Raw genomic sequence first — 15,345 nt, forward strand, 5'->3', positions numbered from 1 at the left:
CCATAACTTATTACCACAAGGTAGTCACTTCTGTGCTTTTCACATGTGACACTGGACAGAGGTTTTCTCTCACAGGTGTACCTGGTGTTTTCAAGTGGCGTCACCTGTTCTGTCTGTGAAGTTAATGTTTCATTTTGCATAGGTTTCACACGCTGTGTCTCCCCAGCCCCACAGGTACATATCACCCCAGTGCCTGAGGCTAGGCGACTCCGAACACTCACAGCTGGCATGCCTCTACTCCTGGAGTGTGAAGTCTCTATACCTGACACCCCCACCAACTGGTTTAAAGAAGGGAATCCGGTGGCCTTAGATGATAGTCGCTTTGGTGTCCAAACCGAAGGCCGTATCCACAGGTTGTTGATTTCCTCTGTCTGCTCTTTGGACTCTGGGACATATACATGCGATGCAGGCGATGATGCTATCAGCTTCACTGTGACCGTGGATGGTGAGTGGAGGAAAAAGAAGTTGGCCTAGTTTTGAGGATCAGCTAGTGTAAGTTCTACTTGGGTCACCAATGGAGCCATTGCTGGGGGCAAAAGGGTGTCATTGAGGTCTTTTCCCTGACACCTGTGAACCCTCTGAGGCCACACACACACTGTCACACACTGTCACCTTGGCCATGGTGGGTTAGGATAGTTAACTATTCCTTCCTTGAAAAGCAAGTTACATAGAGCTGAAGGAGGAAATTGGAAGACTGATACTCTTTCTCACTTCCTCTTTCAACTCTATGTGCTCAGATTAATTGTATGGGATCAGACTTTTACTAAGATCCCTTTGAAAACATAACTGTGTGTGCGCGCACCTTCTCTCTTTCTGTCTCAGCGCAAGGAGGAGGAATAGTCCAGGGGAGAGGAGGGAGAAGAGACCAGAATGGGTGGCACCCACAACGTTTGCTCAACAACCTGAATGTGCCCATGGGCCTAAAAAAAGTTATGCAACCCTTGCTAGATTAAGGTCTTAGAATAAGGTTTAACCTATTAAAATAAAGGGGTCCCTTAAAATAAGGGGCACCTGTGAGATTTCTGCCATCCGGTCCCAGCAGGAGTTTGTCCTGCAGCCCAATCTTTTCCACCCCCAATTCAGAAAAAGTGCTCCATCCTCTGAATATTTTCCACCTTTTCTGCCATTATAGTAACTCTTTGCTGTTGCAGAACCTCCTGTGAGGGTTGTTCACTCCAATGCTGAGGAGGCCCATACCTACCAGGTCACAGAGCGTGTGGTGCTAACCTGTGAGCTGTCCCACCCCAATGCTCCCGTGCGCTGGTACAAGGATGGGGAGGCAGTGAAAGAAAGCGACAGCTTCTTACTGGAGAGTGAGGGCCCACACCACCACCTGGTCATTCCTGCAGCACAGGTGAAGGATGCAGGGGAATTTGTGTGTGACATAGGTGGAGATTCTCTGCTCTTCAACATCACTGTTACAGGTTAGTAATTTCCCCCAAATGAAGGGCCACCACAATCTGAACATGCCCTCATTGCTCAGTCCTTGAAAGCTTGGTACAAAGAATCAGATCGATAACAACCTTTTTTTCTGGCTCAGATAAGGGGACAAACAATACAGGAATATATTTCTGCATTCATAGGGAAAGGCCTGCTTCATCCAATGCATGGACAATGAAGATGGTGGATATCTATTTTTAATTCTGATTCTGATGAAATAGGCTCTTGTCTATCAAATCTCATGACAAAATTAAGTAGCTTGTCTCTAAGGTGCCACATGTTTCAGTTTGGGGTAGGGTTTTATTTTTTTTTCTACAGCAGACTACATAGCTCCCTTTTCTGAGGAGTAGGAGCATTCTTCTCAGCCATCTGGACTCTGGCACCTAAGTTGCAGAAGATTTTACAACAGTGATGTAGCAGACCAGGAACAATAGCACACAGAGGTGTGTCTGGTACTTTCATCATGTAGTTTTCATGAAGATGCACTTGGCCTGAGAGATATTTTCAGGAGACACACCCTAGTATTGTGACTGTTGTTTTTTTAAAGCCATTTTTAATACTGTGTTTTAAAATTGCTTTCTAATTCACCCTACAACCTTAAATGAAAGGAGGGTAAGAAATATTAATATTAATAATAATGTGATCTCTTGGGGCAGTATTTGTCAGTCCTTCTCATGTCAAATAAATGAGGCCTCTCACCAAGAGAAACTCACTAAATAAGTTAAGCCAAGGTAAGATGTAGGCTACATTAGTGTGCATGACTAAGGCTGAAAGTGCATCTTTTATTTTGACAAAAAAAAAACACCTTGAAGTTCCTTTAACCAAAATGTTACAAAATAGTGAGCAAGCTTTTGAGTCCATAATAAGTCTTAATCAGGCTGAATGTTAAGCAAAGCAGATGGCGTGTATTATATGAGGGGGGAAATACATTTTTAAAATGTATAGTCTGAGAAGGAGCATAGCTGTGGGGTTATTGTGAAGAGCACTCACACTCTTGAATTAACCACTCCATCACTGTTTTATAAACCTGAAATGCTGAAATTGTCTACTGGTGCTTCATTGTTCCAAACACACAATTAGATTTTCAGAGGTTATTTCAAACACACCCCTCCCCTTTCGTTGTTTCTCAGCTGAGTTGTGGTGTCACCATTCCAGAAAAAGAAAAGAAACCTGTTCAACAGCATTGTTGGCCCAAAAGCTTAGGAATGAAGCTTGAGTGAAGTAGCTGCTGTGAATGACCTAAAGCAGAGGATTTCAACCTTTTTGAGTCCACGACTCCCTTTACCAACTACATTCTTTCTGCGGCACCCTTGTGGGGCTCAGGAGCCCAGTTATGTCACCCTGTTTGCCTGCAGAGCTGGCAGCTTCTCACACTTTTTCAAACACCCTCCCTCACGGAGAGAGGGAGACTTGCCCTACGGCCGGGCAGTTTGAGTTTCATGGCAAAGTCAGAATCTGTATGTGGGTCATTCTGTGTCCAAGCCCTACATGTTAATGGCATTTATAATTTCTAAATTACTTTAACAGTTAGCTAAGTGAGCAAATTCCCATTCCATAACAACCCTGCAAGATTGGTCACTGTTATCTCTGCTGTGTGTAGATGGGAGCACTGAAGTTGACAAACAGTGGCTTGCTCAAGGCCAAACAAAGAGTCTGTGGCAAAGGTGACGTTTGAAATCCACGTCTTCCAAATACAAATTCATCTTTCTGTCTTCTAAACCAGCTGGCCTCTTAGTAAAGGGAGATATGATGGCACGAGGTTCTGTCACTGAAAACAGGCCTCCTTGTGATATGCACAAGGTGATATGCATAGTTCTCCCCACTTTATCCTCACAGCAACCTTGCGAGGCAGGTGAGACGGAGAGGCAGTGATGGCTCTCCCATGTCCCAGTGTAACACTTTGACCACTGCACCATCTTTTCTCCCTAACACTGGTTCTTGTTTCCATAAAGCTCACAGTTTTTTGAGTTCGTTTCCAATTCTAGAGTGGGGATGCAACAGGCTCTGGGGCAGTAATAGGCTTTTCATGGTGCAGTTCTCCCTCCCCTCCCCCAGACCCTCCTGTAAGGATCCTGCACTCCAACGCTGAGGAGACCCATGCCTACCGAAACTCTGAACGTGTGGTGCTGGCCTGCCAGCTGTCCCGCCCTGATGCTCCCGTGCGCTGGTACAAGGATGGGGAAGAGGTGGAAGAAAGTGAGCGCCTCCTGCTGGAGAGTGAGGGCTCACACCGCCGCCTTGTCATTTCCTCTGCACAAATCCACGATACAGGGGAGTTTGTATGTGATGCAGGCGGTGACTCTGCCTTTTTCAACATCACCATCACAGGTGAGAGCTGTCCCCTGTCCTTCCCCACTTTTTATATATGTACATTATATATTGCCTTCTTGACAGCCAAGGGGTACTTGCTCAGGGAGGGAGAAGTGGTTACCATTTGAGGGAGACCCTGTCTCCCCCAGCACTGCTCCTTCAAGGTGCCCTGTGCAGCTCCTTTCCACCTCTGACATAGGAGGGCAAAAGGAGCCCCTCAGAAAGACTTGCAACATCCTGCGCAATCCTCCCCATGCTTTGTACTTCTGACATTGTGGGTGGAAAGGAGGGTTGCAGGAGGATTGCAGAGGGCCTTGCAAGCCTCCCCATGCTTCCCCTTTGTACCTCTGACATCAGTATACCTGAAGGAGCATCTCTACCCCCATCATTCAGTCCGAACACTGAGGTTCATCTCCGAAGATCTTCTGGCAGTTCCCTCACTGCCAGAAGTGAGGTTACAGGGAACCAGGCAGAGAGCCTTCTCGGTAGTGGCACCCGCCCTCTGGAACGCCCTCCCATCAGATGTCAAGGAAATAAAAAACTATCTGACTTTTAGAAGACACTGTATTGGGAAGACACTGTATTTAGAAGACACTGTATTGAAACCCTGTATTGGGAAGTTTTAATATTTGATGTTTTATTACATTTTTATATTTTGCTGGAAGCCACCCAAAATGGCTGGGGAAACCCAGCCAGATGGACGGGGTATTATTACTATTACTATTATTATTACTATTATTATTAGAGATTCTCACACGAGCTTGCCTATCTGGCTGGTGGCTGCTATTTAGAGTTTAGTGCTGGGTTCTTCTCCAGCTCTACTTGGCACTTTCTGCATGCAAAGCATGTGCTTTACCACAGAGCTAAGGCCCTTCCCTAGAATAATAGAATTACAGAATTGTAGAGTTGGAAGGGACCCCTAGGGTCATCTAGTCCATCCCCCAGCAATGCTGGAATCTCAACTAAAGCATCCAGCCACGGCATATAAACCTCCAAGGAAGGTGACACTTCTTTTTTGTCACAGAGCCACCTGTGCACGTTGTGTGCTCCAACGCGGAAGAAGATCATACCTATCAGATCTTGGAATGTGTGACGTTGTCCTGTGAGTTGTCCCGTCCTGATGCCCCTGTGCTCTGGTACAAAGATGGGGAAGAGGTGGAAGAGAGTGAGGGACTTCGGCTAGAGAGTGAAGGATCCCATCACCGGCTGGTCATTGCCTCAGCTTGCGTCCAGGACACAGGAGAGTTTGTGTGTGATGCAGGTGGCGACTCTGTTTTCTTCAATATTACTGTTACAGGTCAGTGTGAGATTTGTTGGTTTTCCCCAGACATGCATTTTAAGGCCAATAATGGTCCTCAATCTTTAGGCTAGAGAGCCTTTCACTTCTAAAACTCAAGACAATGTAGTCTTTTTGTAACTTTTCATAGCCATGTTTGAGTTGGCTAAGTTGAGTTAAATGATACCAAAAGAGGATTCAGTCTGTCCCCTTTATTTGTCATTAGCGATTGTGTCTGAGCATGTAGTTGAGAACTTCTTATTTATCTCTCTCCTTTGTAAGCATTGGTTATTTCTTCTGAACCTCTCTTCTCTGTGGCTGTTCCATGACACTTTCCTGCCCTGTACTGAATTTTGTTGAAGGTCTTTGCTGAATAGCTTTAATGCAAGCAATTCAGCCACTTCAGATTCAGAACTCTTGAGTGAATATATCTTGTCATCTAGGGAGACTTTGCTTTGTTAATTATCAGTTCTCTTCAGTGCCCAAAAACTTGGTGGCTTTTGATACAGCAGACAAACATGGCTTCTCCTTCAAAACACTTTGTTGACAATTTCTCAGTTTTAAAGGCAATCTAGATTATATGTCCAGTATAAATTACAGAGTTGGCAAAGGGTTTGATGAGAACACGAGTTCTCCCAAAGAATCCTGGGAACTGTAGCTCTGAGAGGTAAACTACAGTTCCCATTATTATTTTAAGGAAGCCGTGTGTGTTAAATGGATGGTGTGTACACAGCATTGGTGTCCAACAATATCTGAAGGGCCCAGAGTCCCCCAGCCCTATGTTATATGGTTCTGTTCTACTTCCCAATATTTCAGTGTGGTGTTGGTGGAGGGGGCATATTTCTTTCTACTGATCCCCATCTATAGAATGTCTCTTCTTGCCACAGAACCTCCTGTGAGGGTTCTTCGCTCCAATGCTGAGGAGGCCCATACCTACAAGGTTGCAGAGCATGTGGTGCTGGCCTGTGAGCTGTCCCGCCCTGATGCTCCCGTGTGCTGGTACAAGGATGGGGAAGAGGTGGAAGAAAGTGATTGCCTCCTGCTGGAGAGCGAAGGACCCCACCGACGGCTGGTCATTCCTTCAGTGCAGATGAAGGACACCGGGGAGTTTGTGTGTGATGCAGGCAGTGATTCTGTTTTCTTCAACATCACTGTTACTGGTAAGAGAACTAATCAATTTATCTTTGTAGAGAGACGTCCCCTCCCAAACCCATGTCCTTTGCTCTTCTCTGTGCTTCAAAGGCCTTATTGGTGTACTTTGGTAAGAACCATCAGGGAGAGGAGCATAACTGCCATGCTGCATAAATTGTACTGGTCCATCTTGTTTTGTGCTGTATTTATGAACAGTCATCAGACAGATGCCTGAAGGAAGTTCATGTTCACTGTTGATGTATCTGGTGGTTAGAGGTCTACTGACTCCGAATAAACACAGGAGTTGCACTTTGGGCTGTTCTGAGTAGTAAGCCACTCTATCCTCATTTGTTATCTAATCCTTTGACAAAACTTTATGTTGGTTGTCATCACAACATCCTGTGTCAGTCAGTATCATAAGCTGATTATACCTTGTGCAAAGAGGTTCTTTTCTTTGTTTGTCTGAAACCTCCCGCTTCTTATCCATTTCAGTGGATTAGTTTACAGTATACATCTTGAGTGGGAGTGAATAATATTTTCCTATTCACTCTTTTTCATGCCGTTAGTGAATTCTGTTCAGAAGACATTGTTCTTTCTTCTTTTTAAGCTAAAAAAATAAATAAAATCAAACTACTTCATTTACAAGAAAGATACTTGATCTCCTGAATTCTTTTAGTTGCCTTTTTCTGCCATCATTTGCTCTGCTACTTCCAGAGGAGTAGCTGTGTTAGTCTGCTGCAGCAAAAACAACAAAGAATTTTGTGACACCTTAAAAACTAAAAAGTTATGGCACAAGTGTTTGTGAGCTACAGTCCACTTCATCAGATTCATGAAGTGTAATCCTCAGCTGTAGATGTATGTATATAGATACATACATAGAGACGCACACACAGAGATTGTAAGAGGGGGATTTATAAGCAGTGAGGTCAGAGACAGATGAAATGCAAAAAGTACAGATAATGACAATTAGAGCTGAAATATATGCAAAATAAGCACAGTGACCCTTTACAAAGCAGTGATAGGTGATAATCAGGTTGACAGTGCTGAGTTAATTAACATCTGAAGTGGGAAGGGAAACAATTGAATAGAATTGATGGCCTTGATAAATTGTAATTCAGCATTTTCAGTCTGGAGCCTCTCTTTGTAATTCATTCCTTCAAGTATGGCAGTATTAAGATCAGTGGCAAATGTCAAGGGCAAATGGAGCTAAGCTTGGAGCTTTGAATTCAGACTGAGTCAATTTGAGAAAAAGGTCAGACCTATAGGCTGTATGGGGAGCTCTGAAGATCCTAGGAGCTGCCTTCCAATAACCTAAGTGAGGAGCAGTGTCTGTTGTGAATTTCCACTTATGTTCAACCTTTAAATTTGCAAATATTTATAAATTCCAGTAAGCTTCCAGTGACCTCCTTAGAAAGGAAACAGAGCTTCAGCCAGTCTTCATTCACTGCACCCCTGAACCCTCTCAATCCAGGCATGCATAACTGTTGTTATAAATGTGGGTTCATCACAGGTTAATATAAGGAAGTTGTGTTATTTGCTACTTTATTTTCAGGCACTTTCTCAAAAATTCCTAGCACGGCATCTGCCTTCCAAAAAACAAAAATGTGGCAGCATGCTGAGATGACATTTTCAGTAAGCTTTCCCCCTCTCTTTCGCATGCACTCTGCCCCCACACTTATGCTTCCCATGACACATTGGTTTCTCCTGCCCCCTTCACTTTGCTATCTGGTTCCTGATCCACTGCTTTTCACTTTGGTTAGAAAAAAAGACAACCTGCCAAGCATCCTCCCCCAACCAGTGGTGTAGTGGTCTGAGGTTGGGGGGGGTGGAGTGCTGATGGTGGATGGATTGGAAGAAGTTCACTCTGCTTGTCATGTGATACTTTGAGTTCCAAGCACCAATTGAAGCAGGCAGACGGTCACAGGTCAGCACTTTACTGTTCAGGGGCTATCCGGCTATGAGGCAGGCAGTAGCTGACCAGTGAGACACAATGATTTCTCCCACTGGCGAAGACAACCCATAGTGTTTATACCTAATGCCAATCAGGTTGAGCTTATAACTTGTAATTGCTGCCTCTCATGTTGTTTTTGCTGCGTTTGCAGCACTAAAGTGACCTCCTCAGGGCGCAAGCCTACGCAGTCTGTATGGAGGTCCTGGCTGCCCAGATGACAAGACCACCACTCTCAGACTCACTGGTGTGATCCAAAGCAAAGCAATACATTTGGCACCAGCTTGGCTGCAGGAGTTGCCGGAAGGAGCCATACAAGACGCCATCCAAGCACCTTAGGGACTCCTGTCCGGATTTGTATAGGGTTTACTCCTTAGCCTTTTCTTCTTCCAAAGATGTCCTGCAAGGCAGCAGGTACAGATTGTTCCTCAGGATTTACTCCTGAAACCTTTCTGAATGAGTATAGCTGTGAGGCAGTGGAGGTTTAGGATCAGAGTTTTCCTTCTTCTAGATGGGCTACCTTCCCAGGTTGTTGACCCCACTATATTTCTGAAAGGGACGCGTGTGGTGCTGTGGTCTAAAGCACAGAGCCTAGGGCTTGCCAATCGGAAGGTTGGCGGTTCAAATCCCCGCAACGGTGTGAGCTCTCGTTGCTGGGTCCCAGCTCCTGCCAACCTAGCAGTTCGAAAGCATGTCAAAGATCAAGTAGATAAATAGGTACCGCTCCGGCGGGAAGGTAAACGTCGTTTCCGTGTGCTGCTCTGGTTCGCCAGAAGCGGCTTAGTCATGCTGGCCACATGACCCGGAAGCTGTATGCTGGCTTCCTAGGCCAATAAAGCAAGATGAGTGTCGCAACCCCAGAGTCGTCCACAACGACCTAATGGTTAGGGGTCTCTTTGCCTTTGCATTTACTATTTCTGCAGCAGGGTTCCTGCAAGGTCTCCAGTCTCCTAGAGCCACCCAATCAGCATGAAGGGGGGGGGGGGCTTTTTAGCCACTTTGTGATCCAATGTGAAACATTTAGGAATACTGAAAACACAAGGTGCTTCAGTTTCAGGAGAATGGTGTCTGTTACCCTGAAAGAAGATATTGAAGCACTCCAAATCATTTTCCATGTATGTATGCAGAAAATAGTAAATCTAACTAAAATGAAGACCTGCCTTGATCATTGCAATGTATCTTTAATTATTATTATTGTATAATTTTAAGATTATTGTCTAGTCTTAGAAAGTTGCATACCCTTAGCAAGCGCATAGCTGTGAGGGTATGTGGCTGTGACACGTAACTGTGAAGGGACCTTGCACTTCTGATTTTGCTACTACACTACTGCCCCCAACAGTCTCCAAATCTGCTTCTAATTCCTGAAACTTCTCTCTCTCTCTCTCTCTCTCTCTCTCTCTCTCACTCTCTCTCTCTCTCACACACACACACACATCCTGTAGAGCCACCTGTGCAGATTCTGCACTCCAACGCAGATGCGTCCCATTCTTACCAGGCCTCTGAACGTGTGGTGCTGTCCTGCGTGCTGTCCTGCTCCAGTGCCCCTGTCCGCTGGTACAAGGATGGGGAGGAAGTGGAAGAGGGAGAGCGCTTGCTGCTGGAGAACGAAGGGCCCCTCCGACGCCTTGTCCTTGCCTCAGCCCAGGTGCAAGATTCAGGCGAGTTTGTGTGCGACACTGGGACTGACTCTGCCTTCTTTGTGGTTACAGTTGCAGGTTAGTAAATTTCCAGTGGCGCCTTCCTTAGGACTCTTCCCCTGACCACTCTGATACATGGCATATATTTCCTCAGAGTCCCACTTTGAAGCCCATTGCTAAGCTTCTGTCAGAGTAGACAATACTGAGCTAGATTAGGGGTGGGAAACTGGATTTAGACAATAGGCCAGATTCTGATGTCCCCACACCCTCCATGGGCCACTTTGGCAGGTGGTCAGCCCCACCCGCCTGCCAATCACCTGATGTCAGCATGCCATCAGGTGAAATATTTCACTTTGCACACCAGCTTGAATTCACTGTTGGAGCTAATCCCTGCAGGCTGACATTCGGCACTGAATTTAAATTCATCACCAGCAAATGTAAGCTCCAGTTGCAGCAGGGACTGACTCTGCTTGAGAATTTAGAAGGCACTGAAGGGAAGCCCCACTTGCAGTGGAACAACTGGGAGCTGGCTTTAAGGCTCCCAATTGTTCCTTAGTAGCCTCAGTTTTACCCACGGATGTCAGCTGTGGGAGGGAGGGTGTGGCTGGGGGAAAATAAGGACTCCTGCCAGGCCTAATTTGGCTGGCAGGCTGAAGGTTCCCCAAGCTGAGCTAGACCTACAAGTTGCGTGACCTGGTATAAAATAGCTTCCTATGTTCCAAGGGCATGGGCACCTGAGCTCAAATTCCAGGGATCAGATTTGCATTTAGCTTCTATAATCTGTATTGCACTTCACAGTGGAGCCATGTGGCAGAGATAATGCCAGTTTGAGCTTTTCCTGTGCTACGTCCTGAAAAAAAACTCTAAGGAAGTTGCCTTATATTGAGCCAGACAACCTGTTTATCTAGCTCAGTGTTGCCTACACTGACTGGCAGCAGCTGTCCAGAGTTTGACACGTTTTTTCTCAAGCCCTACCTGGACAGACTGGCGATTGAACCTAGAATGTGAAACGTATTTTCCACAACAGAGCTATATGGGTTCAGTGGTTAGAGCAGAAGCTGGTGAATGAAGCCAGCTAGAGCTGCACCCAGTGGGTGCTTTTGAAAGTGGAAGTTGATAAGCCTGGATTCAGATTTCTATTAATTGATTTATGTATTGGAAAGGGTGGGAAAGAGACAGAAGTCAACTCTTGTCCCCCCATGGGCTACCCCTGAGCCTTAGAGGCAAGCAGAGATATTTAAATGATATTTACTAAGAAGTTTAAATGAAAGTACAATATGTAATTGAATATATATTGAAAGAGGAATAGATGTTCATGAGAAAATGAAATTAAGAAACGCTGAAAATAGTGAAAAGCAATACAGTTTGTATATATTGTCTTTCCTACCATATCTGAGTGGGCTCAGAGAGGGTTACAAGATACCCAGAGAACTGAACAGAAATGTCTCTCCTAGATTCCAATCCAACACTTGGTTTTGCTGCACAACACGGATTCTGTGCCATGCTGCACATTTGCATCATATGTGAGTGTCTGGCTTTAGGTAGCTTTTCCCAAAGCCAAACCATGGTGCTGAGCCCTATGAGCCCTACTGCAGCTTCTGTGCTCAAGCTAAGCCCTTCCCAACTCTAGAGCCAGGGGCTGCAGTAGCTGTGGAGATCCTGTCATGGCTCTGTGGGCCAAAGATATGTGTCTGTGGGCTTGCTTCTCATGCTTAAGCCCTGGATCTTTGTGGAGGTGTGTCTTGGCCTTAGGGCAGGGCAGGGCAAGCTTTTTCCAGCCTAAGGGCCACACTCCTTTCTAGGCAACCTACAGGGGGCCACATGCCAGTGGTGGGCAGAAGGAAAAGTGGGCAGAGCAGCAAATACAAAATTCACCTTTGTGCAGTAAGCTGATTTCTGCACACATTCAAAGGACCCTCTTTGTCCTCCATCCAGAGAAGCAAGAGGCATTAGAATTCTCAAGGTTGCAGTCCCAGCTAGGCAAAAACACTTGAGAAGGATGCAGAGCAGCACCAGTGAAGGGTGTGGTAGCCTGGGAAGAGGCTGTGTAGCTGGGGAGAACCCTGAGAGGTAGATAGAGAGACCAGAGAGTGACATTTGGCTCTTGGGCTTGAGGTGGGGAACCTCACCCCTGGCTTAGAGGATGGCCGCAGCAAGCCACTCTCCAGCTTTGACTGCATCATGACCCAATGGATGGAGTTTTCTCACTATCTTAAAAAGGCCATTCCCACCCGCCCCCACCGCGCTCCTGCAGTCTTGTGTGAGAGAACGGAGTTCTCATTGCAGCTATGGGGATCCAGTGAGGATCCATGCAACTAAAAGTGCTGTCGTCTGGCACAAAGCAGGAGGTGAGGTGGGAAAAGAGGATATGGCAGGCCAGCCTTTATCTTCCCTTTTCACCCTACATCCTGGCTCCAGAGACTGAGGGCTTGTAGATCTACACTGCTCTCCCTTATCAGCGCTTGCTGGCATCATGAATGCAACATGGCCTTCACTCCCTTGCGATTTCTGCAGGTTTGGGTAGAGGCAGGGTTTCCCCCCATCCCCACCTCAACAAACCAAGATTTTGCCCCATCCCTCCTGACTCATCACAGACCCTCACACTCCTATCCTCTTCCTCTGCTGTTTTGCTGCCCAGCAAACCTGCCCACTAGCTGCCTACTAGAGCAGTGGTTTTCACACTTGAAAATTTTGCCCGTCTGTATTTATTCAAGATACTGGTGCAGATTCAACTAAATTGTTGTGTTAGGAGAAGCCAATGGAAGAGCTCCTATTACTGCAATAGGATTTTCCTCCATCAATGCCCCCCGTGCTCCCCCACTCCTTCCTCATGTGTTCCCTCCCTCCCCAGATCTGCTCAGCAGGGTCAGGAGATCCCCTAGAACAGCATGAGAGGGGAAGAGAGGGGAGATAGTTCTGCCCGGCAGGCGGAAATGCTTCCACTGACAGTAGTGTTTACCCAGCAACTTTATGGACCCCTGTGGGAATCCATCCTCCTCCAAATCTGTTGGATGAGGCTAGCCATGCACTGGAAACATTAACAGGGCTACAGTGGCCCACTGATTGATGATGTCCTTCTCTCTCCCACCCACCTAATGCTCTCTGCAATTTTTCACAGTTTCCAACATTATTATATACGCACTTACACCCACATATATTTTATATAATGAATATATGCAGTAAACAACCAATAGCTATAATAAACAATAAAAGCAAAATCTAAAATAATGATCAAAGCAAATTCTTTCCCAATGGGCGATCAAGTCAGAGAAGAGAATTACGGCTCACCTAAAAGTTACTATCGCTGGTTGTAAATTGAATTACCTTCTGCATACCCCTCTGAATATCAATTCTTCATTCAATACCGATTCAATTACATATTGTGCTTTCATTTTAACTTCTCAGTAAAGTTAATTTAAACTTCTTCGGTTGTCTGTCAGATTCACGGGCACTCCAATAAGCTCCTCATCAGGGAACTGGAGTTCAGCTCTGGATCTTTTCCAAGGCATAATTCAGAGAAAAGTCTTGGTTCAACATTACAAATTGCTGTAACTTGAGACACATCCCACTCAACTGCACCTCTGGTATAAGTTGAGCCTGTTGAAACAGGGGAAGAGAAAAAGACAAGAGTGACATACAGAGTTCACTTCCTGCTCCCTGTTTGAAAGCCACTATTTGAGAAGCAGAACTATGATGGAGGAAGTTGCTTGCCCACACATGAGTCCAGAGTAATATCCTGTTTGTCTGCCATTGGTTGCCATACAAATAGTTATACTCAGTTGAAAATGGGAAATGCCAATTAAAGTGCCAGGGGGCTGTGACCCCTTGGAAGGCTTTCTGTTTCACCTGTGCTCATAACCAGGGCTCTGTTTTGAACTCTAGGAAGCAGGAAAACAACGTGCCTCTGAGCATGTGCAAAGTGTCTCCCCTCACCCACATCTCTGAGCAATTACCAGGCCCTTTCATTTGGCATTGCAGGTCAGATGATATGACATTTAGTTATTCTTGAGCCCGCTTCTCCTTACAGAAACTGAGCCCTTTCTATAAATTGAAGGGGCAACTGAGATAGGATATTTTGTTCCATAGCACAGATTCCCTGTAGGTCAATTTGAGATCATGTGTCCTCCTTCTTGTGGCCACAGGAGCACAAAGGTGCTCCATCCATTCACAATGTCTCTCTTCAGCTCCGAAGGTGCACATCGCTCCAGTGTCAGAGGCCCAGTGTCTCCAGACAATCCTGACTGGGATGCCTCTCCTCCTGGAGTGTGAAGTCTCTGCCTCTGATGCTACTGCCCAGTGGTTCAAGGATGGAAATCCTGTGGACCATGACATCTTCACGGTGCAATCAGAGGGCTGCATTCGGAGGCTGTTGGTTCATTCAGCCTGCCCCCTGGATTCTGGGACGTATACATGTGACACAGCTGATGACACTGTGGACTTCACTGTGATGGTGGATGGTGAGTTGAGTCAAAGAAATGTCAAAGGAGTGCATGAGGCAAGCCCTAAACCTGTAGTCTTCAGCTTTTCCAAACCTGAGATGCATTTTTAACTCATATGGACCCATTTATCCCTCCCCCCTCTTTACCATCTAGTTGTATGGTGGTGCAACATACCTTATGTTAGGTCATGACCTACTTTAGGGTCCCAACCCACCAGTTGAAGATCAAAAATGCTATTAGACCTAAAGTGCTGTTCCTGGCTGAAAAAACTCAGGAGCTGGTGACAACTTCTCAGAACAGCTGCCCAGTCTCTCTCTTCATTGCCCTTTTAGGACCTGAACCAAGTTTATCTACTTGAGGCCACCCATATCTCTGCCTTTCTTCATGCTCTCGTTATTTCATTGTCGTTTTTGTGTAATTTATAGGTGCCATACCTAACTGATTGTTAATAATCTCAGCAGCACCAGTCTCTTCTAAAACGGCAGGCATGCTGCAAGCACCAAGATCCCTGCTTCCCACCTGTACCTCATCCACTATCTCCTGCTCCAGTGAAATGCACAGCACTGAGCCTCCTGTTCCATTGCTCCCCCAACAACTCACATAAGAAATGATGCCCTCACTCTCTGTTCTATGCTTTTATGACATTTCTATGCTATGGCGGTATTATGATGGAGATCCAGTATGGTGTAGTGATTAAGACCCGGTACAACGAGGTTCAAATTTCCAATCAACCATGATTCTCCCTGGGTGATCTTGGGCCAATCACCGTCTCTCAGCCTAACCAACCTCACAAGGTTGATATGAGGATAAGATGGAGGGGAGGGACCACCTTGGAGAAAAGATGGGATATGAATGCAATAATAAATAAATAAATTTCTCCCCTGCAGAGCTGCCTGTCCGAGTTCTGCACTCCAATGCAGACGCAGCCCATGCCTATCGGGTCTCAGAGCGTGTAGTGCTGGATTGTGAGTTGTCCTGCTCTGATGCCGTTGTGTGCTGGTACAAGGACGGAGAGGAGGTGGAGGAAAAGGATGGCCTCCTGTTGGAGAGCGAAGGGCCTCATCGCCGTCTGGTTATTATTGCGGCCCAGGTTCAGGACACAGGGGAGTTTGCATGTGGCACTGGGGGCGACACTGTCTTCTTCAATGTCACTGTCACAGGTAA

The 15,345-nt window shown here is 46.0% G+C and overlaps 1 protein-coding gene across 16 annotated transcripts in view; it reads left to right on the forward strand.

Moving 5' to 3' along the window:
• Positions 1-15,345, forward strand: part of OBSL1 (obscurin like cytoskeletal adaptor 1) — a 164,772-nt gene that overhangs the window by 14,442 nt on the left and 134,985 nt on the right. For 14 of the 16 annotated variants that reach the window (XR_014518542.1, XR_014518543.1, XR_014518544.1 and 11 more), the window contains 8 exons: positions 167-445; positions 1,152-1,424; positions 3,496-3,768; positions 4,775-5,047; positions 5,914-6,186; positions 9,548-9,820; positions 13,927-14,199; positions 15,069-15,341. Coding sequence is in view for 12 of the 16 variants with exons in the window: in XM_083471620.1 (XP_083327746.1) it covers positions 167-445; positions 1,152-1,424; positions 3,496-3,768; positions 4,775-5,047; positions 5,914-6,186; positions 9,548-9,820; positions 13,927-14,199; positions 15,069-15,341 (2,190 nt within the window). In the remaining 4 variants the exon portion in view is untranslated. The remainder of the gene's footprint in view (positions 1-166; positions 446-1,151; positions 1,425-3,495; positions 3,769-4,774; positions 5,048-5,913; positions 6,187-9,547; positions 9,821-13,926; positions 14,200-15,068; positions 15,342-15,345) is intronic. The other 2 variants (XM_083471628.1, XM_083471631.1) reach the window with 1 other exon arrangement.

The sequence above is a fragment of the Podarcis liolepis genome (genome assembly GCF_965112155.1).
Source record: "Podarcis liolepis genome assembly, chromosome: 1".
Taxonomy (NCBI): domain Eukaryota; kingdom Metazoa; phylum Chordata; class Lepidosauria; order Squamata; family Lacertidae; genus Podarcis; species Podarcis liolepis.